General features: G+C 44.8%; 1 protein-coding gene across 9 annotated transcripts in view; it reads right to left on the bottom strand.

The window, feature by feature from the left end:
- Positions 1 to 22,357, bottom strand: part of ABCA1 (ATP binding cassette subfamily A member 1) — a 181,719-nt gene that overhangs the window by 43,699 nt on the left and 115,663 nt on the right. For all 9 annotated transcript variants that reach the window (XM_067743775.1, XM_067743772.1, XM_067743771.1 and 6 more), the window contains 8 exons: positions 14,825 to 14,917; positions 10,783 to 11,023; positions 8,895 to 9,034; positions 8,424 to 8,540; positions 4,562 to 4,759; positions 3,615 to 3,820; positions 2,849 to 3,025; positions 1,074 to 1,296 (listed from right to left, as the gene is read on the bottom strand). In XM_067743775.1, coding sequence (XP_067599876.1) covers positions 1,074 to 1,296; positions 2,849 to 3,025; positions 3,615 to 3,820; positions 4,562 to 4,759; positions 8,424 to 8,540; positions 8,895 to 9,034; positions 10,783 to 11,023; positions 14,825 to 14,917 — 1,395 coding nt within the window. The remainder of the gene's footprint in view (positions 1 to 1,073; positions 1,297 to 2,848; positions 3,026 to 3,614; positions 3,821 to 4,561; positions 4,760 to 8,423; positions 8,541 to 8,894; positions 9,035 to 10,782; positions 11,024 to 14,824; positions 14,918 to 22,357) is intronic.

Genomic DNA, 22,357 nt, shown 5'->3' with positions numbered 1-22,357 from the left:
AGCATGAGGGGGGCTTGACTTTAGCAAGAACTGCTCTGCCACAGTGTCAGTGACCCCAGTGAAGTCCTTAACCTTCCTTGGCCTCATTTCCTTGTATGTTAAATGGGTTATTTAGTGAGGATATCACAAGACAGCACACATATGTGCTTTAAACAGTGCTTGGCAATCAGTAAGCGCTCATTTGTAATGAATAGTAGCTGGTATTAAATTAAATGTTACTTCCTTTCCCTTTGCACCCCTCCACTTTTAAAAACATTTATTTTTTTAAACAATGCATCCTTAAATGAAATGATTGTGAAAAAATGGCATATAAACCTATTAATGTAAGGGGTGGACACAGAACTGCACTGTACAGAGTCCCCTTCAAGGAAGGACTTGTTGTCTGGCTGTCAGCAGACAGCCTCAGGTGTCAACCCCTCTAGGTTTGTCCCAGCTGTAGACAGCTGCCTGGCCCTGGGGCACACCCTTCCAATGACTAATGGAAGGGCCTGGGTCTATGGGGTGTCAGGGAGGGAGGCCTTGGGGTAACCTAAAGGGCTGGACATTTCAGCTCCGCGGCAAGAGTGCCCGGGGGGTTGGCCGTGCGTCACAGTTCAACTCCTCCCTCTGCTCAATCCTGTACCCTCCCCATCCCCTCTAGAGGTGTGGATCCCTAAGAAATACCCATACCCAAACTCTGCCTCAGCCTCTGCTTCCAGAAAATCCTAACGTGCAACAATATCTATGCTTCTGAGTATGGTTTTTAGAAATTCTGGCAGAATTACCACCCAATACATCTAGGAAAATGAGTAACTCTCTGATGCTGCCATGAACCATTGCCAAACAGCATGCGTAGTTACGCTTGTGCTCACCTGGGACACAAGACCCCTAGGTTCAGTCCTGCTTAGCTGCTAACCAGCTGGGTCGACTCTGGACAAGTTGCTGCCCTTCTCTCGGTCTCCCCTTCCCCAACTATAAAATGAGGGAATTGCAGGGAACAGCACATATGACCCCTTCCCTTCCGAAGAATCCGTGCCTTTCTTCTGCTCACATGGCCCACGGGGGGCAGGGAGGGGCCGGTGAGGCAGCCTTACTTTCAGGATGACCACCAGCAGGCCGGCGCTCACGAGCAGGGGGATGAGGCTGCTGATGAACCAGCTGAACCACAGGATGCTGTTGTCCAGGCCCATGATGCGCATGGTCTCCTTCAGCCGCGCCTCCTTCTCGTACACGATGCCCTTGATGATCACAGCCACAGAGTAAATCCAGGCCAACGTCATGAAGAGGGGCATTGACCGGCTCATGACCCGCAGGAAGCTGGAAGGGCGGGGGGAGGAGCAAAGGTGAGTGTAAGCCAGGCTCCTGGGCCAACACCTCTGGGTCTGCACGCAAGAGAAAGCACCAGTTCTGAGCCCGAGACGGGCAGACCCGTGTACCCTGACAGTTACGCTTCGTGAGTGGGGTAACGCAGTGATGACACTACTAACAAAGTGATGCCAAAGAAAACTTCTTTGAGGGCTTTTGCTTTAGTAACCAGATAGCTCTCAGATGTCATTAAGCTAAATGGGGGTGATTTTAAAGTACTAAAACAAAACCAACAAAACCAAAACACCGACTCATTCTGTCATGAAAGTTCAGCACCTTCAAGGTCATCTCACTATCAGCTTGCCTTGCATAACTGTTAACGACAGGTGGTGCAGAAATACACTTCAGGCAGCTCTTGTCAGTAATACTTCAGATTTCCAAAGTAGAACAGGAAACGCAGTGAAGTAAAAGGAACACAGAATCTGGACTCTGAAACTCAAGGTTCAAGTCCCAGCTTTACCACTTACGCACTTACTGGCTACGTGACAACAGGCAAAGGCTCTGGATGCCTCTGACCTCTCATCGTGTTCCCATCTTAATACATCCTTTCTAGAGTAAATCTTGGCTTAGGGGGTCTTTGGAAAAGTCTTCCTTTGGAAAATACTGGCTAATCTTTCTGAAGGTGAAAAACAAGATAAATCCAGGTGACCTAGAAAAGCTAGAGTGAGCCCTGCAAGGAAATGGGCTGTTCAATGCAAAGCAGGGAGAAATACAAGGAGAGGAACCCTGCTCCTTCTGCACTCTGATCTCTACACACACACTCTCCCTTACACAACAGAGAATAAGAGAGTTTCCAGAATTCAGAAGAGACATGACATATTTCAGATGCTTGCAATAACTACACCTCTGCCTATTCTCTCTCTCTCACAAGAAATCACTGGCTCCAAAGGCACAGTCCGCACAGTGAGAACCTGGCAGCACAGTGACTAAGCACTAAAAGATTATCTAAAATGTCTAAGATAAAAAGGCCTTGTTCGGTTTTATTTGCATTGTTTGAAAATGTGGTTTACCACTTATAGAGAGGAAGAAGAAAAACTGACACAAAGTCTGCTTTTATAGGTCTAGAACGCTGTGCCTCTGTGTTTGGGGGACGTGAGGATGTGTGGATGTGTTTGGCATGTGCTCGTCATGACACATCTTAAACTTGCAGATTGGGCTGATTTTGACTGAAAGGATAGAGTATAAAAAAATAAAAGTTCTGGTAACCATGGACTAGAAAGGAGTGAGATTACTGGTGACGTGGCTCAAACTGTCAGCTACCTACATCTGGCATCTTATTTCCTGAAATTCCCACAGAATTCCAAAAACAATTTTTTTTTTTTTTTTTTGCAGTAGCTGCAATCTTGCTTTAACCAATTTTTTGACCCGTGTCAATACACACATAAAATAAATATAATCATTCTGTTTCCTCCCTTGACGTGTGTGTGTGTGCCTGTGTGTGTACACACCACCTGGGGACAGTGTTAACCAGTTAAGCAAAGGTGGTGGCTCTCTGGTAACTTACATGTCATCAACGTAACAGGGGTAAGGCATCTGCTGCATGTAGATGCCAGTTTTCTTCTCTGTGCCCGTCAGCACCCGGATGATTGCCTGCTCCACCACATCCTGCAAGTACGCGAAGCCCCCCCAGACGTACCGCATATCCTCAAAGGGGTCAGCCCGAGGACCGGGGTCCCAGTACCTTAAATCAAACCACAGGCGATCAAACATTCCTTAGAACCATACAATAAAAAAAATTCAGTCACCCACAATCCTACCACCATTACAGAGCCACTTTTCTTATTTCTGTATCTTACTTTCTGGTCTCAGCTGACACGTACACATGTTTTTAAATAAATATAATCAGAATGAGCAAACCACTTGTTGGTTTGGGTTTCCCCCCCGTCCATTAGTTCCCTAACATTGCAACAAGTACACGGGCCAAAATTTACTTAACCATTCCCTTTTATCTTGCTTATTTGCTCCATTTTATAGAAAGGGATAGTGCTAGCACAGAGAATCTAATGTCTTTTTTTCCTGTTGATTTAATTCCTCAGGACTAATTCCCTTGAATGGAAATGCTGAACCAAAAGATAATGATACTTTAAGACCTTTGAAATAGTTGTCTCCACAATGAATGAGCCAGTTACACCAAAATCATGCCACCAATTTGAGTTATACTTTGTTGGAAATTTTTACCAAATTATTACTTAAAATAAAGTACCTCCACTCACATTGGCTGCTCTTGACTTTCCCAAGACTGGCTGGTACGATGGGGGGATTCAACTTACCCATCCTTGATCTTATTCGTCCTCTCCACATTGTCAATATCCATCCGGATCTTGTACTTGACGTGATGGGGCAGCTCAACACTGCCAGGAGCAATTCCAGTGAACACGATCCCAGCCCAGAACTTCCGCTCATCCAGTAGCTCCATGGACTTGTTGATGAGCAGAACCTCTGTTGCCACTGGTTCCAGCTTGTTCAGGTTCACACACTGAAGGAAGAACAGCCGACATGAGAATGCCGATGGCCAGGAAAACAAGCAGTGGCCAAGGCAGAATCCATGCTAAGAGAGAAGCGCTAAGTGCATGACTTTTTTATCCTCCCTCTCTACTCCTCTCTCAAGTCATTCTCCAATATTCAATTGAAAATGGGTTGTTCTGGTTTTTAACTGCAATTTAAGGGAAATGTTGGAAGTATTTAGAGGTAAGTTACCTATACTGATTTTTGTGGAGGGAAAGAGGTTTAAACCTCATTTTCGCTTCTGTTTTCTTAGTTAATTTTGAGTCATAACAACTAACCAAACAGAACAAAAAAACCTTTCATTTGTCCCTATTAAGTCACATCATATTTAGGACTCAATTTTTAAAGTGTAATCAGTCCTATTAGATTTTAGATAAGTTTCATAAGTAATGCTTTTTTAAGGGAATGCTTCGTTGCCATTAGGTATTGGGATATCAAAACACAGGAAAACCTAGAAAACGATGGATAGAGACATTCTTGAGTCAGATAGAATAAAGCTAGAAGTTAGGTCTGTTGATTTACTCATTCAGTCATTTAACTAACATTCATTGAGTACCTTTTTGTACATTACACCCTGTGTTAGGTGGAGGGATACTACTGTAAATAAGATGACACATTATTTCTAAACTTTACTCCAATCCAAACCTTATTGCACCATCTCAGAGAAAGAAACCAAAGCCTTTTCTAAGTGGTCCGCAGAATAGATCCTCACCTCCATGAAGCGAGAGATGGTCTGGATTGCCTGGTTGGTCTCATTGAAGGCTTCTCTCCAGGTGTACACAGAGCCATTAGTGGACTGCACTTCCTCTGGGTGCTTGGCCAGAAATGCCACGATATCTTTGGCTGTCCAATCTAAGCCTTCCAATCGCTGTTCCCAAAAGTGGTCATTGCCTCTGCTGTCCAAAAGTGTCTGCCATTCCCATGACAAAGTACAAGTAGTAAACACCAACTAAGTCTTGATGAGCACTATATGGTTTACAAAACCCTTTCACATACATTGTCTTTCTTTAAAATCTTCATAGAAAACTGTGAGATAGGTAACCCAATGTTTCCATTTTACAGGTGAGAATACTGGGCTCTCGGATTCTACTGCACCTTCCCACTACATTATATCTTCTTCCTCTTTTGAGACCCAGGCTGATGATTCCTCATAAAGACCCTAATCTCTAGATTGAATTAAGCCACACCTACTTCTGCTGTTTAGTTTGGGAAAGGAATTCTGCTGTTAAACCAATATGATCTTTTCCAGTTGCGGGATGCATGGGTCACGATGCAAAGGAGGCCTGTCTTCCATTTCTTATTCCCTAGCTGGCTGGCTCTCCACGTGGGTCAACATGGAAGAGAAGGAAAATCAATCTGGTGCTCAACCAGCAGGTGCAGAGGATCAGGGCAGAGGCCTGCACAGATGTGCTGCCAGAAAAATGGGTCTGTTTCCACCTCAGCTCATGGAAAGGAGAATCAGCTGCAACTCCTTTCACACCTTTGAGAACATACATGAAGCTCTGGCTCTACTGAAATGGAATCCCTAAGGGGCCAAACTCTGCTATTTTTTAAATCAGTCTTATTTCTACTAACATATAAGTTTTTTCCCCGTGTGGCTTCATATTCTTTATTACAAAGGGAGCACAATAGTTTTTATAGAGTATATAAACTATAATTTCATTAACTATTCCCATACCGCAGCATTTAGTCTAATTTCTCACAATAACAATTATTATAGCAATAACATTCTCTCTCATATGGTGACTTTTTTCTTTAAAATTATTTCTGTATGGGATACATCCCTGAGGGTGTGTGAAAATGCAGATACACAGGATAGCACATTTTTTATGGCTCTTACAATTTTCATTCCAAATTGTTTTCCTATAGGGAATAACAATTTATGCTGTCATCAGTTAAGATATGTGTTTTTGTTAACAAAATAGGTACAAAATTGTACCTCACAAAGGTTCACAGGTGTATGGGTTAGTGATTTTGAAATGACTTGTTTGGGACTTGAACTGAGCAAATAAGACCTGAGTGAAGACACGTGGCATTTGGGGTGAGGCCCTCCCTGGCCAGTGTGGCTTCTCAGCAATATGGCCAAGGAGGGCAGCAAGGCTGGAGAGACATGCCCAGTGAGATCACTGATCACGTGGCCGTTCTAGACCACGAGAGGGGCCAGGAGATCAAAGATCCCCCTCAGGAGCAGTGGCCAGGGAGAAAGCAGAGGCTTGAGATGAAGGAGACAAACAGCAGCTCAGAAAGGAGAACAGTTTAGTATCAGTGGGTTACATGACTCAACGGAGAAGCGTCTCCAGATATGTGGGGCGACGTGACAGGTGTAGACAGAGCCACAGACAGCAGAAGATAAGAGCTACCACAGAGTAGAACGGTAGCTGTCGTGGGCTGGGGGAAACAGGAAGGTCAAAGGGTATGAAGTTTCAGTTTTGCAGTACAAAGAGTTCTGAGGTCCTAATGTACAGTGTGGTAACTATAGTTAATGATACTGTCCTGTATACTTGACACTTGCTGAGAGGTAACTATGTGAAGTGAGGGACATGTTACTTAGCTCCATTGTGGAGATCATTTCACAACGCATACGTATATCAAAACACCAAGTTGTACACCTTAAATACATACACTTTTAATTTGTCAATTACACCTCAATAAAGCTAAAAAAAAAAAAAAAAAGAAAGAGCTACCCCAACAGACGCAGAAGTCTCAAGCATTGCCTTGTGTACCAGACGCAAGGCTGCAGGGGGTACAGAGGACTGAGTGGCCCAAGATTGTGGAGTGAGCAGTAGAGAAGAGAAAGCAGCTGGAGGAGGTTCCTTCGACCTCCGCCCGCAGGCTGATGAGTCCGCATTTGGTGTCTCAGCCTAACCAGCCCCCTACACTCCAGGCCCCAATACCCACCGGCCTGTTGGACATCCCCACCGTCCACCAGCTAGAAATCAAGAATCATCCTGAAGCTGCCCTCTCTTTCACCCCTCCACAATCAAGCAGTCACCAGGCTTTGCCTCCAGCCAATGCCTTGGCCACCTACTTGGATAGCCTCCGCCCTGGACTCTGCCTTCCACCTTTCCCCTCTTCAATCCACCTGTCAAACCAGAGTAATAGCTCCCCTTGCCTAGCACCCTTTCATGGTGCTCCAGAGCTTAAAGTAAAGGTCCTCGGCTTGACGCCCAAGGCTCTCCAAACCACATGCCATGCTTCTCTCCCCAGCCACAGCTCCTCCATTTCCTATCACACATTCTGTGTTCTCCAGCAGGAGTGCTAATGAATGCCATGGCCATGTTGGCAAGCGCCTTGTCCCAGAAGAACTGAGAGCCTGTGAGCTGCTGGAGCACCCAAGCCAAACCGTCTATTTAAGAGAAGGGGAAGCATCGTTCTGCCTACAGACTAAAACTCATGGAGTTCCTTCAACAGGGACCCTCACCATCCTCTGAGATGCAGAAGGAGAGAAGTCCAACAAGTAGAAATGTACATTCTAAGGAGAGGACCAGGAAGAAGACACCTGAGACCACACCTAAGTCTATGGCACTGTCTGTGGCTGGACCACTTGAATCCCTTTTGGAGGAGAGACTGGAGTCCAACAGAGATCCATCCTTGAAGGGCATAAGTTGTTGTTGTCATTATTAGTCAGAAGTGTTCAGTCAATCCATACAAATTATTGTTCATGTTTTTCTGACTGAAGTCCCTTGGTTTTTAAAGGCTCCCAATTTAAGAATTAAATTGCAAGACTAGTGCAATAAAGATGACTCCAGCTTTCCCCTCATTGGAAGACCACCTGCATATCATCCCCCCCAGGGACATCAAGGGACAGTCCTCAGCCTGGGAGAGCACCTCTCACGGTAGATACCTCCTCTAACACCCAGCTGCCCCTCCGATCAATGAGGTGTCAAGAAAAGAAACCTGGCAAAATCCATTCGTGCTTCTTAATAGCAGCAGGAAAAAAGGAAGAGGCCTCTCTCACCATGGAGAGAGGAAATAGTCTAATGATTCTCTGACTCAGCCCATGGCAGGATGATGCGATTAAATGGCACTCAGGCTCAAGCAAAGGAGACATTCCATGCTCAGACTCCTCCGCTTTTGAATCCAATTGTCTCTAGAGCATTTATCCCTTTTCAAGTGGTTCTGAAGCACTAAGTGCAATTCCCCTCCATGCAGTAACAGCAGCTCTACACTCACACGGTGCCTCGGGGAATGAGTATCTCAGGTCAGACCAGACCTTTGCTCACACACACCTCTGTCCAAGACCCACTAGGACATAGTAGGGCTAAGTAAGATGCTGTGGCTCTAGAGCCAGAAATGAAAATAATCAAGGTCCTGTAATCACCAAACTCTTGCTCCAAATACCAGCCCTAGGTTTCTTGGAAATCTGATTTTGACTATCAGACGCATTGATGCTGATGTGCATGAAATGGTGTGACTTGTGCACCGTCACCTGTAGCTCTGCCAAGTGATGGGCCTGTGGCTTGAGCGACGCTCAGTACGTCTGCACTGGTTCAATGTAAAGAATCCTCATCTCAGTCACTTCTGGGAAAGTAAGGAGCATCAATCAGGTGCCCGGTAATCAGAGGGACACTCACCCGGACAAGGTCCATTTCTGGGCTGCTCTCCATGAAGGTCCAGATCTTGGGGCTGAGCTCTTGCCACATGCCTTCCAGATCATGAAACACAGCCAGTTCCTGGAAGGTCTTATTCACCTGGAGTCAAACGGGGAGCCAGGGGAAGCAAAAAAAAAAAAAAAGAGAGAGAGAGGGAGGCAGAGACATGAGAACTCAGCTGCTCCCTGAAAAGATGTTCCATCACAGAAGCCCTTTTCCAGTCCTTCCCATTCCCAAGAAGTGTCTGCCTGCAGCAGTGATTCAAATACCCAAGGCTGGAGAGCTGGCCCTCAACAGTCAGCTTGGGCCTGAGTCAAACTGGAGGTTCTCACTCTGGAAATCCCAGAAGAGCCATGAGTATACTCAACACACACCATCCGAAGCCACCTTTATATTTTTGTCCATAATTCTAGGAGGATTCTGTAGAGGGCCTCTTGGGCCCAGGCAGCTTACCTCAGCCATAACCTGCTTTGTGACTGGAGTGTCAGGTGTATACAGGATCTTCCCAACAAGCAGGGGCTTGAGAGCTTTCCATATGATGCGGGAAAGAGGACTGGACTCCAGATTCTTCATCAAATCATTGCAGTAAGGAGCTATGAAGAGGATGAAAGGCAAATATTTGTATGCATGCTCATGTACTTGCAGGAACTAACAAGAGCTTTGGAGCCAGCTGGTCAGTCATGGGTTCAAATCTCAGCTCTGCCACTTAATGGCTATGAAACAACATCACTTGTCTGAGCCTCAGTTGGCTCCTCTGTAAAAATAAAGTTAATGACATCTACTTGGCAGAGATGTGGAGAGGATTAACTGAGATGCTGTCTGTGCAGCCCCTAGAACGATGCTTGATAAATAATCAGAGCTTATTGTAACACTGATGATGGATAACTCACAACTGAGACAATATGGAAAAATGTTTTTTATTATGCACAATCCTTTATAACTCTAAATAGCTTGCACCAGTCCTCACCACTCTGTTTTTATTGGAAACAAAGAGCTGAATTCAGACTTTAGTTTTCAAGCAGAAATTTTAAATTTCCCTTTAATTAATAGGATGTAATAAACATCCCAAACTGAAAAGTCCAAATTTATAACAGACAGTAGGGTTTGATTATCCAGAAGGATTCCTGATTTTTAAAAAAATTTCATTCTGGGTTCTTTTAGATACTAAGTATCCTCTACATGCTACAAAGATAATTTTTGTTTTCAAGAGAATTTTCTCACAGTTGTATCTGTTGTGAAAATGAAGGTTCCCTTGGGTTGACTTACAAAGTGAGGGAGCGGAGGGGACGGCATTTCAGAAAACCGCCTACAGTGCCCTTCCCCTCAGGTTCGCAAAGCAACCTGCCATGTCTGGAGTGCTTCACTCCAGACAAGAACAAAAGGTTCTTGCGTCACAATAACGCACAAAAAGCCACCTCACTCAGTGTCTGAAAGGCACAGCTGCAGTTAGAAATGGAGAAAGGCTCACTTGCATCATATTTTCAATGAAAACGATGCCACTGTCTAAAACTATAACACTGGCTCCTGGCTGCTACCAGGCACAGGACACACATCCCCACAAAATTGCCCAAGTGTGGGGAACAGATGTGGAGTTACAAGGTTCTTCAATGCCACCTTGCAGCTAAGAACCACAAACAGCAGATCACATGTCCCGGTCTGATGGCACACACACCACCATGAACAGGTATTTTGGAGGTCACGTGGTTTACCGAAAAAAAGCATGGAGCCAGGCAGATCTGGCTTAATCCTGGCTCTTGCCGATTAGCTATGGTGTGGCTTTGACCAAGTCGCTGAACCTCTCTGAGCCTATAAAATGTGGGGTTATAAAACCTTCCTCGCAGGGTTATTGTAAGGGTTAAATGAGACAAGTTAAATAAAATGCATAGTACATAGGAAATGTTCCCTAAATGTTACCTTTTATTATTGCTGTTGTTGTTGTTAAGTCTTTATTGTAAAGCATACCTCAAGGAGAGCGAGGGGAGGGGGAGGGGCAAGGGAGAGGGGGAGAAGAAGGAGAAGATACTTGATCACTTTGGGAACCGCCCTCCGACATCCCCCAGAAAACTGAGGAGATTGGCTTTCAGTCATCCACTCACTTGATAAACACACTGTACGCCTGGGATGTGCCAGGCCCCGTTCACACAAGTGGGGACAGTTCCCTGATTAAGATTCCCTCCTCTAGGAGCTCAGTCTGGGGGGCAAACAGACAGGTAAACAAACACCCACCACTGCTACGTAGGGTGAGGATAAGCATGAGGAAGCAGGTGCCACAGGGGCCGCGGGGCTGAGCCTGGGACCGAGGTGGGCTGGGCCCGGGGCTTGGGTCTGCACGGACACTCACTGGTAGAATTGTCATAGAAGGTGCCAGCGTCGTCCTCAGTGCCGTTGCCTCCAAAGAGGGCTTTGTAGTTGTTGTCCTCATACCAGTTAAGGGACTTTATCTTCAGGCCCCCACCCTCGGGATGGCCGCAGACGATGCGGGACACGGCCTGGTAGATCTGGGTGGGGGAGCTGGAGCTGTTCGCGTTGGTCAGAAACATCACCTCCTGCCGCATGTCAGTCCAGCTCCTCATGCTGAAGAGCTGGTGGACAGATCAGGAGGAAAAGCAGAGGGAAGCGCGGGGCAGGTTGAAGACACAGAATAGGAATGAACAGGTTAATGTCTTGACCTCGCCAAAGCCTCAGCCCAGAACATATCTTGTCTGATGTCACCTTTCAGAGGGGCATCGCTCTGTGATGGGATTGTCAGAGCCTTGCTACTCCTCTGTGGTCCAGGCACCAGGGGATCGGCGTCATCGGAGAGGCCGTTTGAGGTGCAGATTCTGGTCTATCTATCTACAGTTCAAATCTGCATTTTCACGTGGTGCCCAGGTGACTCCTAGACACATTAGAGACTGAGAAGCACCACTTAGCAGTTAGGGGAGCCCCCGTGACGGGCTTTATCTTATTCGGATGATCACTGAGTTTACAGAAGAGGATGCTTTCTTTGAATGACTATGTGTTCATAGGCGTACGTCAGGAACCGTTCACACCCTCGGTCACTGCCTCATTTCTAAAACACCTCAAACTTCAGTGTGGAAACTGAGGGGCCCTCTGCCCCCGGGCAGAAGAGGTGCTGTGTGTGAAGTCCCCATCCTCGTCTCAGCTGAGTGTCGGGCAATGGAAAGAGCGCATGGTGGGGGACCGAGTTTGAATCCCACTTATGTCTCTCATTAGCTCACAGCTTTCAGAACGTCACTTCTCTGAGGGCCCAACTTCCCATCAAAATGATGAAGCTAAAACAGTGAGGCGAGGAGAAAATCACACGATATCTGACGTCCCAGAGAGGGCCCAACACAGAACAGTCCCTGCCGGAAGACCCAGATGCCCCAGGCAGCGGGGTGGGGGTGGGGGGGCTGAGTCTGGAACTCACACGTGACCAGCTCTTTGTCTCACACACCAACATACTCCAGCACTGTGCGGACTTCTTGGCCCAGTGGCTCTTATAATTCAATATTTATAGAGCACTTCGTATTTCCACACATTTCACAATAAATCATTAAAAAATCCCTACATTCCTTGACATGTCACTGCTTGTCCTCACCGCCTGGAGGCCTGAGGCGTGGTGAGCAGAGGGGAGTGGCTGCGGAACCCTGCACTTGCCCCCGGGCCCAGTTTTCCATCTCACAGAGCCTGCTGGCTCTGGTGAGTGACAAGGTCCTGGGCGCCACAGAGCCCACATTTGCCTTCTGCCTGCAAGGGGAACCAGGAGCCCCGGAGGCGGTCAGAAGTCACAAAGATTCCTTCCTCCAGAGGGAGCATCTAACACCGGGAGAACACAGTTAGGCGGCCCGCTTTTCCTGACTTTATCTTCTCATCACCTGTATGAGGTATACAGACGGGGAGGGGAGAAGTAGTCAGACCACCTCTCCTTTCCTTGGTGGGTGCAACAGCCCTAGAGATTTTTGTTTGTTTGTATTTTCTGTTTTTTGCGGTACGCAGGCCTCTCACTGCTGTGGCCTCTCCCGTTGCAGAGTACAGGCTCCGGACACGCAGGCTCAGCGGCCATGGCTCACGGGCCCAACCGCTCCGCGGCATGTGGGATCTTCCCAGACCGGGGCACGAACCCGTGTCCCCTGCATCAGCAGGCGGACTCCCAACCACCGCGCCACCAGGGAAGCCCCCTAGAGATTTTTAAACGACAGCAAAAGCCACTCACTTCTCTTTCTCACCACCACCATCCCCCAATCAAAAGGACAAATTGCTCCCCACCTAAAGCCAGCACATCTTTGGACAGAAGCACCATAAATGACTGAGTTAGTCCAAGCTCTGGGCTCTTCCCGGAACCTGTCTCAGGGGCAAACTCCTACTCGTTCTTCTGCACCTCAAATCCCGCTCCACACCTCCTCCGTGAAGCCCTCCCCCTCACAGGGAAGGGGGCCGCTCATCCTCCAGCCCACGGAAGGTGGCGTTTGATCAACATCTGTGGAGTGAAGAACCGCTGACTCACTTTCTCAATCCACTGCGATGGCCTCCTCCTGCCCTCGCCCCCATCACAGTCTCCTAGCATAACAGCCGAACCATAAACGACCCTCATCCTCTAGGTCACACCAGGCGCCCCTGCTCCAGACCCTCCACTGGCCTCCCATCTTACTCAGTGTAAACCCAGCCTTGGCAGCCCTGCACCACACTCACCTCCTGCTGTGACCTTACCTCTGACTCCCCTCTCACTTGCTCTCTTTGCTCTGGCCACGGCTGGGCTCCTCCCTGATCTTTATTTTATTTTTTTAACATCTTTATTGGAGTATAATTGCTTTACATTGTTGTGTTAGTTTCTGCTGTATAACAAAGTGAATCGGCTATACATAGACATATATCCCCATATCTCTTCCCTCTTGCATCTCCCTCCCCGCCTCCCTACCCCAACCCTCTAGGTGGTCACAAATCACCGAGCTGATCTCCCTGTGCTGTGTGACCCAAAAGCCACGCCTCTCCAGTCAGACACACATGAGCAGAATTGAAAAACAGAACAGACCTCAAAGCAAAACACTAATAAATCAACAGCATTGAATCTCGGTGTTTTCTCTATTTTCCAAACGTTCTGCATTTCCCATAGTGACCACGCAAGCCTTTATTCTTAGGAGACATAAAGTGAGCTTTGATATTTGAGAAAAATGATACAAACCCCAAAAAATGACTTAGAGAAGCAACTCATAATAAGACTGGACCAAGTCTGAGAGAATTTCACCATGAATTATTCCTACCCAGTGTCTTAAACATTAAGGCCTGCATGGTTTCTGACCACCATCCCTCAAGCTTAGCTCTTTACACACCTGGCTCCAAATGGTTCCCCCTTTCCAAGTCTAATGTGAAACAAGGCTGGGTGTCAGAAAGGTGAGCACATGCTGACTGGGAGGCAGAGGAATGGCTAATTGCTTTTTGTAAGTTAGGCCCCCTGATCCTGTGACAAAGGTTATTCTAATACGCTTGTAAACATGTGGACCCGAAAGGTAAGCTCAACTTTTATCAGGAGACTACATTCCCATAGTTGAACTCAGGGCCCAGATATTGACAAGGGAAAGATCTGAATTAGGGGTACCATGTTCTTCCCTTCAGACAGCAAACAAATGTTTTGGTAAAAAGACTGTCTTGCTTTGCTACTGAAAAAGAAATAAGGATGGGCTTCCCTGATGGCGCAGTGGTTGAGAGTCCGCCTGCCAATGCGGAGGACACGGGTTTGAGCCCTGGTCCGGGAAGATCCCACATGCCACGGAGCAACTGAGCCTGTGAGCCACAACTACTGAGCCTGCGCTCTAGAGCCCGCAAGCCACAATTGCTGAGGCCCGCATGCCAAGTCTGTGCTCCGCAACAAGAGAAGCCACTGCAATGGGGAGCCTGTGCTCCACAACAAGAGAAGCCACTGCAATGAGAAGCCCACGCGCTGCAATGGAGAGTAGCCCCCGCTCACCACAACTAGAGAAAGCCTGCACACAGCAACGAAGACCCAACTCGGCCACAAATAAATACATAAATTTATTTAAAAAAATAAATAAATACGGAGAAGTTGCTGGTAAGACAAATACAGTACACGGAAGATGAGGAGGAATCATCCTCTTTACAAATGGGTCATTAACTAGGGGCCAAGAGTAATTATGAGAGAAAGTTCTAGGCTAGATATCAGGCCTTCAGCCCCTAGCTAATTAACCTTGAGACATCTATGAGTCTTGGTTTCTTCATCTCTAAAGTAAGGAGATCAAATCAGGTAATTTTAAGATCACAGGTATAAAGCTGATTTTACATTTCCTATGATATTCAAGTCAAAAAGACCCTCTGAGCCAAACTCAGGGTGGAAAGAAGTGATAGTGGACGATCTGCCTTCTGGGGCTGAAAAAGAAATGACTTACCTCTTGAGCCACAATCCCAAGACTATCCAGCAAAGCTTTTGTGGCTTCAGCCAGCTCCTTGCTGGGGAAGGGAGACGTGGAGTTTAGTTCTGTCTGCAATGAGAAAAAAAAATCCTTTGTTTCTAAACTCAATGTAAACCTGAAATCTGTATTTAAAAATAAACAAGTTAATTAAAACTATTCACAATCTTGAGTTTAAAACACAAGAAACCCACTCCTAATCAAAATAAGACACTCAAATTATTCTAACTGTATGTTTGCAGGTTGTTCATCTCAGATAAGAATTACTGATTCTTTGATGGATGCTTTTAAAGGGTATTTTAAACTAGTTGATATGCAAGAGATAAAAATATCTCGTGTGTGTGTGTGTGTGTGTGTGTGTGTGTGTGTGTGTGTGTGACCAAGGCAAAGTTGACCATAAATTCCCAACTCTGTCTATGATTCTGCAAGAAAGACAACATGGGAATGGCCTTGAGAAACAAGTGTGTGATGGCTCACAAAAAACGAAGACAGTATAAAGTTGCCAAAAGCATGGAAAGAAGGAATTCTCTTTCATTCCACTCAAGTCAGCACTGTTTCTAACACTGGAAATTTACTTATTTTTAATATATTAAAATTAATTTAAAATAATTTAAAAATACTTGTTTTTATGTCTAGTTTGAGTCAAATTGTAATATGCCACCTAGCTGCACGGCAAATATAAGCAAATAATTGAGGCCCAAGGAAAAGCTAGGTTAGAGAAGAAAGCCTAAGCTAGAGGAGAAATAGAGCAATGATGCACAGGCTCTGAGGCCAGAACTGCTTCTGAGTTTTCAGGCTTCCAAAGAAAAAAAGACACAGGGTCAGTTTCATCACTCCCATTTGTCAAATAGGGGGGAAAAATCTCCAGGGGAAAACCCATCTTTCCTTGTTGCTTCTACGGGCATCATTTTATTCAATATCAGACCCTCAGAAATCTAGAGAAGGCTGAACCATTTTGATATTTGTCATATATCGGAGATTGCTGTGAAATCATAAGGCAGCCTGCATGGAAGATGGCTGAAAGTAGACGGAGCTCATCATTATCTCTGGGAAAGAGCAGCCTGGGATGTTTCCCTTTAAAAAGAACTCCAAATGCAGAAGGTTAAGTTAGTATCATGATCTCATCATAATATCCTAGCATAATCCCAAATGTACATTTCTGATAAAATCTGTCTAAAGGTTCTCTGGAAGATTTCATCCAGCCTGATTCATGAGCTCTTCTAGAATGGCTCACTCCCCAGAGACCAGCCTTCCCACACTCCCAGTCCTCTGATGGGCCCATGCTTTCCTTGAAATGCTACACTCAGGTAGGTATCTGTGACACAACTCGCAGGCTGTGTTAATGTTCATTCCTTCCATGAAGTAATTATGAGCGAACACAGGTGGGGGGCTTTTTGTTTGCTTTTTCTTTCTCTCTTCAGGTTCACATTACCACCTGAAGGCTACCACACTGAAAGTTGAACTTACAGAGACCTTGATAAGGAAAAGCTTTTACATAACGAGAGGTCATAATTGGAAGACATAGGAGGTAAAAACTGTTTCTGTGCTTACCATGAGGCTCACAAGAGGATACATGTTCAGGATTGCACAGCAAAACAAAAAATGCTAAATTACATTAATATAAACATTTAAAACTTAAAATGTGGTAGTTAATGCATTTCTTTTTCAAGTCTGCATTGAAATAAGATTCGTATCACTCTAGGGTGACCCGGAGTGACTACAGAACCCTGGGCAAGTGGCTTCAACTCCCCATGCCTCCACTTCCTCAACTCCACAGCAGAATAAACGATAATGTGCACGTGTCACAGCGCCTTCAAAACATTAAACCAGAGGCCATGTGCAAGCCCCTGCACAGTGCCTGGCACACCGCAGGTCCTTATAATTATAAACAATTCCATCCTTGCCTTTCTCTTCCCTTCCTCCAAAGTTTACTACCAAAACAGAAGGGCTAGTCCTCCGCACACAGGGTTTTCCAGTTCTTGAAGGGACGTGCACCCTCCCTTCTGTCTGTCTCTGGGTGAACTTTTCCTCTTGTCGAGGTGCCCTTCTCCACGAGGCAGACAGCTAGAGTTGTCAGCTCGAGGCAAGAATACCAGCCACACTCCAGTGTGCTATTTCTAAAATTATAAATGGTCCTCAGCACAAAACCAAGACATCCTCATCCTTAATTCCTGACGGCCTGGGGCAAATGCTTCTCTCTCCCCTATAACCCTTTTTCTTAGTGTTTGCCAAACTGAGAAACAAAAGATAATATTAAGTGGATGACAGATATACTTATATTGGTATATATTTATACCATATACACAGAACTTTCCCCAAACTTGACATTTAAATGGAAAAACCTAAAGCAAAATCATTACCTATGACTATGTATATATATACACATACACACACCTTTATCTTAATGTATATTCATGTGTACCCTCTATGTACAGCAAGTGATACTGATTTTACTTTTATAGGAGTAATTCAGTTTCCTTTTCTTTATACAAAACAAATGAGTTGATTAAAAGAAAATATTAAATTAAAAAACAATTGCACTTGAATACAACCTAAATCATGCCAGAGGATTGAGAATAACCAGGTTTCACCAACACAGTGTGGTTTTAGGAACTCTCATCAGAACCACCTGAGGTGCTTGTCAGGCGTGCCGATGCCCAGCCCCCGAGACCTGAGTGAAAAGCTAGACGTAAGACCCACAAATCCTCAGGAAATTTTTTGCACGCTGAAGTTTGAGAACCACTGAGGCACAGCACCTGGACAATATTCACACCTCTTTTTCACAGTATTCTTTGCACAAGTGTGGCTGTTTGTGCATTCTATATCTGGTCCACACGATGCTGTCTACTTCAGATTGTGAAGCAGTGACAAGAAGCCAATCAGTTTACCTGGCCTTGCGTGGGATCCAAGATAGTGCCAAAGGCATCTGCGGCCAGGTACGTCACACCAATTGTTTACACAAGTCACCAAGTGCAAAAGGCTAGCTCTCTAAACCCCAGACCCAACACTGGCCGGTTGTCCCCACTAGCAAGCATTCCCCTGAAGGAGACAAATCAATGAGCAGTTCATGTTGTTTTGAGAATATGTCTTCCCCATCTGAATGAATTTAAATCTTCATTGGGTAATGATTTTTCCTTCAGGTTTTTCCATTTAAGTGTCTTAACTTTGGAGCAAGCTTATTCTTCTTGTTTTAGAAGCTACACAATTCAGCAAAACTCCACACACACAGCAGGCCTTACTGCAATGGCTGTCTCACCCATGAACATAGTTAACCATGGACATAAACATAAAGACCTCATTACATTTACTGTGGATTTCAGACCTTTAGATATTCAAACTCCACACAATACCGTATCTTACTACACGAACTTGTTGTCAATAGACTGAACTTTGGTTTGTTTGTTTAATTGACTGATTCAGGTTTTGGTCTCAAAAAGAAAAACACTGGCTAAACCCATCCATAAGTCATAACTAGAATAGTCAATTCCATTTTTTTGGATCCTTTTTATACTAATCATTGTTTGAGACTAAATGGTCAGAATTCATTAACATAAGTATTGGCAACCTGTAATCAGTACAAACTAATTTCCATTTTCAAAGGAGTGCTGATTGGAGTTACACATATAGGTGTGGGTTGACATCACAGGGTTAAAAACACACACAATTCAAATTCAACATCAAGTTTAAATCTTACATTATCCAGGTATTTTGCTCAAGACTTCATTTCACTTTTTTGTGCTTGGACACTATAAAATACAGAGAGGAGACTGATGTAAATCAGATTTAATATTACAAATTAATGGGAAAAGGATGGGCTATTCAACCAGTGCTGCTGAGACAAGTAGTTACTCATATAAGATAGTAATTTTTTGGTTTGCTCACCCTCTGGGGCGGGTAGGGGCTGGGAGCTGAGGCTCAGGCTTTGGAGGTCAGACCCCAGGGAGAGGACTGAGGTTGGCTATGTGAAGACAGCCTGAAGGGGGCTAGTGTGCCACAGATAGCCAGGAGGGAGTCTGGGGAAAAGTCTGGACCTGCTGGAGAGGCAACACAGCATTGTTTCCAGGTGTGTGAGGAGAGGGGATTCCTGCTCCGTGTGCCCACAGAAGGCAGGGCACCACCTAAGCGAGCTCCAGAGACAGGCACAAGCCACGGCTATCAGCTCAGACCCCAGAGATGGGCATGAACCGCTAACGCTGCCGCCACTGCCACTCAGAATCCTGTGTGCAAGCGCAGGTCACTACCCACACCCCCCCAGGAGCCTGTGCAGCACACCACTGCCAGGGTCCCGTGACCCAGGGGCAAATTCCCCGGGAGAACACATGGCGCGCCTCAGGCTTCTGCAACATCACGCCGGCCTCTGCTGCCACAGGTTCACCCTCCATTCCAATTATGACTACCGTACCCCTCCCTTTCCCTGGCCTGAGTGAGCAAGAGACCCCTAATCAGCTGCTGCTTTAATCCCCTCCTGTCTGGGCAGAGAACAGACGCCTGAGGGTGGCCTATACGCAAAGGCAGGGCCAAAACCAAAGCTGAACCCCAGGAGCTGCGCGAACAAAAAAGAGAAAGGGAAATTTCTCCGTGCAGCCTCAGGAGCAGCGGATTAAATCCCCCCAATCAACTTGATAAACCCTGCATCTCTGTAATACCTGAAAAGACAATGAATGCTCCCAAAATAGGCAGTGGAGTTTGGGAGCAACTGTAGACTTGGGGTTTGCTTTCTCTGTCTGACTGGGTTTTGGTTTTATGTTTATCTTAGTTTACTTTTCAGTGTTTGTTATCATTAGTGGATTTGTTTATTGGTTTGATTGCTCTCTTCCTTTTTCTTTTTTTTTACTTTAAAAAATTTTTTATCTTTTTTATTATTTTTTCTATTTTTATTATTTTTTTATTTTGTTTTAGCCTTTTTTCTCTTTTTGTGAGTGTGTATGTTTCTTTGTGTGATTTTCTCTGTTTAGTTTTACTTTTACCATTTGGCTTGGGGTTCTAGCTGTTCTTTTTTTTTTTTTTTCTTCCTTTTCTTCCTAGCCGTGTGGCTGGCAGGGTCTTGGTGCTCCAGCCGGGTGTCGGGCCTGAGCCTCCGAGGTGGGAGGGCTGAGTCCAGGACACTGGAACAGAGACCTCCCAGCTCCATATAATATCAATCGATGAGAGCTCTCCCAGAGATCTCCATCTTAACACTAAGACCCAGTCCACCCAATGGCCAGCAAACTCCAGTGCTAGATGCCCCATGCCAAACAACTAGAAAGACAGGAACACAACTCCACCCATTAGCAGAGAAGCTGCCTAAAGTCATACTAAATTCACAGACACCCCAAAACACACCACCAAATGCGGCCCTGCCCACCAGAAAGACAAGATCCAGCACCACCCACCAGAGCACAGGCATCAGTCCCCTCCACAAGCCACTGAACCAACCTCACCCACTGGGGGCAGACACCAAAAATAACAGGAACTATGAACCTGCAGCCTGCAAAAAAGAGACCCCAAACACAGTAAGTTAAACAAAATGAGAGGACAGAGAAATACACAACAGATGAAGGAGCAAGGTAAAAACCCACCAGACCAAACAAATGAAGAGGAAATAGGCAGTCTACCTGAAAAAGAATTCGGAGTAATGATAATAAAGATGATCCAAAATCTTGGAAATAGAATGAAGAAAATACAAGAAACGTTTAACAAGGACCTAGAAGAACTGAAGAGCAAACAAACAATGATAAACAACAGAATAAATGAAATTTAAAAATTCTCTAGAAGGAATCAATAGTAGAATAACTGAGACAGAAGAACGGATAAACGACCTGCAAGATAAAATAGTGGAAATAACTGCCACACAGCAGAATAAAGAATGAAAGGAATTGAGGACAGTCTCAGAGACCTCTGGGACAACATTATATGCATCAACATTCGAATTATAGGGGTCCCAGAAGAAGAAGAGAAAAAAAAAGGGTCTGAGAAAATATCTGAAGAGATGATAGTTGAAAACTTCCCTAACATGGGAAAGGAAACAGTCAATCAAGCCCAGGAAGCACAGAGAGTCCCATACAGGATAAATCCAAGAGGAAACATGCCAAGACACATATTAGTCAAACTATCAAAAATTAAATACAAAGAAAAAATATTAAAAGCAGCAAGGGAAAAGCAACAAATACCATACAAGGGAATCCCCATAAGGTTAACAGCTAATCTTTCAGCAGAAACTCTGCAAGCCAGAAGGGAGTGGCAGGACGTATTTAAAGTGATGAAAGGGGAAAACCTACAACCAAGATTACTCTATGCAGCAAGGATCTCATTCAGATTTGATGGAGAAATCAAAACCTTTACAGACAAGCAAAAGCTAAGAATTCAGCACCACCAAACCAGCTTTACAACAAATGCTAAAGGAACTTCTCTAGGCAGGAAACACAAGGGAAGGAAAAGACCTACAAAAACAAATGCAAAACAATTAAGAAAACGGTAATAGGAACATACATATCAATAATCACCTACCTTAAATGTAAATGGATTAAATGTTCCAAGCAAAAGACAAAGTCTGGCTGAATGGATACAAAAACAAGAGCCATATATATGCTGTCTACAAGAGACCCACTTCAGACCTAGGGACACATACAGACTGAAAGTGAGGGGATGGAAAAAGATATTCCATGCAAATGGAAATCAAAAGAAAGCTGCAGTAGCAATTCTCAAATCAGACAAAATAGATTTTAAAACAAAGACTATTACAAGAGACAAAGAAGGACACTACATAATGATCAAGGGATCAATCCAAGAAGAAGATATAACAATTGTAAACATTTATGCACCCAACATAGGAGCACCTCAATACATAAGGCAAATGCTAACAGCCATAAAAGGGGAAATCAATACTAACACAATCATAGTAGGGGACTTTAACACCCCACTTTCACCAATGGACAGATCACCCAAAATGAAAATAAATAAGGAAACACAAGCTTTAAATGACACATGAGACCAGATAGACTTAACTGATATTTTTAGGACATTCCATCCAAAAACAACAGAATACACTTTCTTCTCAAGTGCACATGGAACATTCTCCAGGATAGATCGTATCTTGGATTACAAATCAAGCCTCGGTAAATTTAAGAAAATTGAAATCGTATCAAGTATCTTTTCTGACCACAACGCTATGAGACTAGATATCAATTACAGGAAAAAAACTGTAAAAAACACAAACACATGGAGGCTAAACAATATGCTACTAAATAACCAAGAGATCACTGAAGAAATCAAAAGGAAATCAAAAAATACCTAGAAATGAATGACAATGAAAACATGACGACCCAAAACCTATGGGATGCAGCAAAAGCAGTTCTAAGAGGGAATTTTATAGCAATACAATCCTACCTCAAGAAACAAGAAAAATCTCAAATAAACAACCTAAACTTACACCTAAAGCAATTAGAGAAAGAAGAACAAAAAACCCCAAAGTTAGCAGAAGGAAAGAAATCATAAAGATCAGATCAGCCACTATGGAGAACAGTATGCAGTTTC

The sequence above is a fragment of the Pseudorca crassidens genome, chromosome 7 (assembly GCF_039906515.1).
Source record: "Pseudorca crassidens isolate mPseCra1 chromosome 7, mPseCra1.hap1, whole genome shotgun sequence".
Lineage (NCBI taxonomy): Eukaryota > Metazoa > Chordata > Mammalia > Artiodactyla > Delphinidae > Pseudorca > Pseudorca crassidens.
The sequence above is the reverse complement of the archived record's forward strand: the minus strand, read 5'-3'. Positions and strand labels throughout refer to the sequence as shown.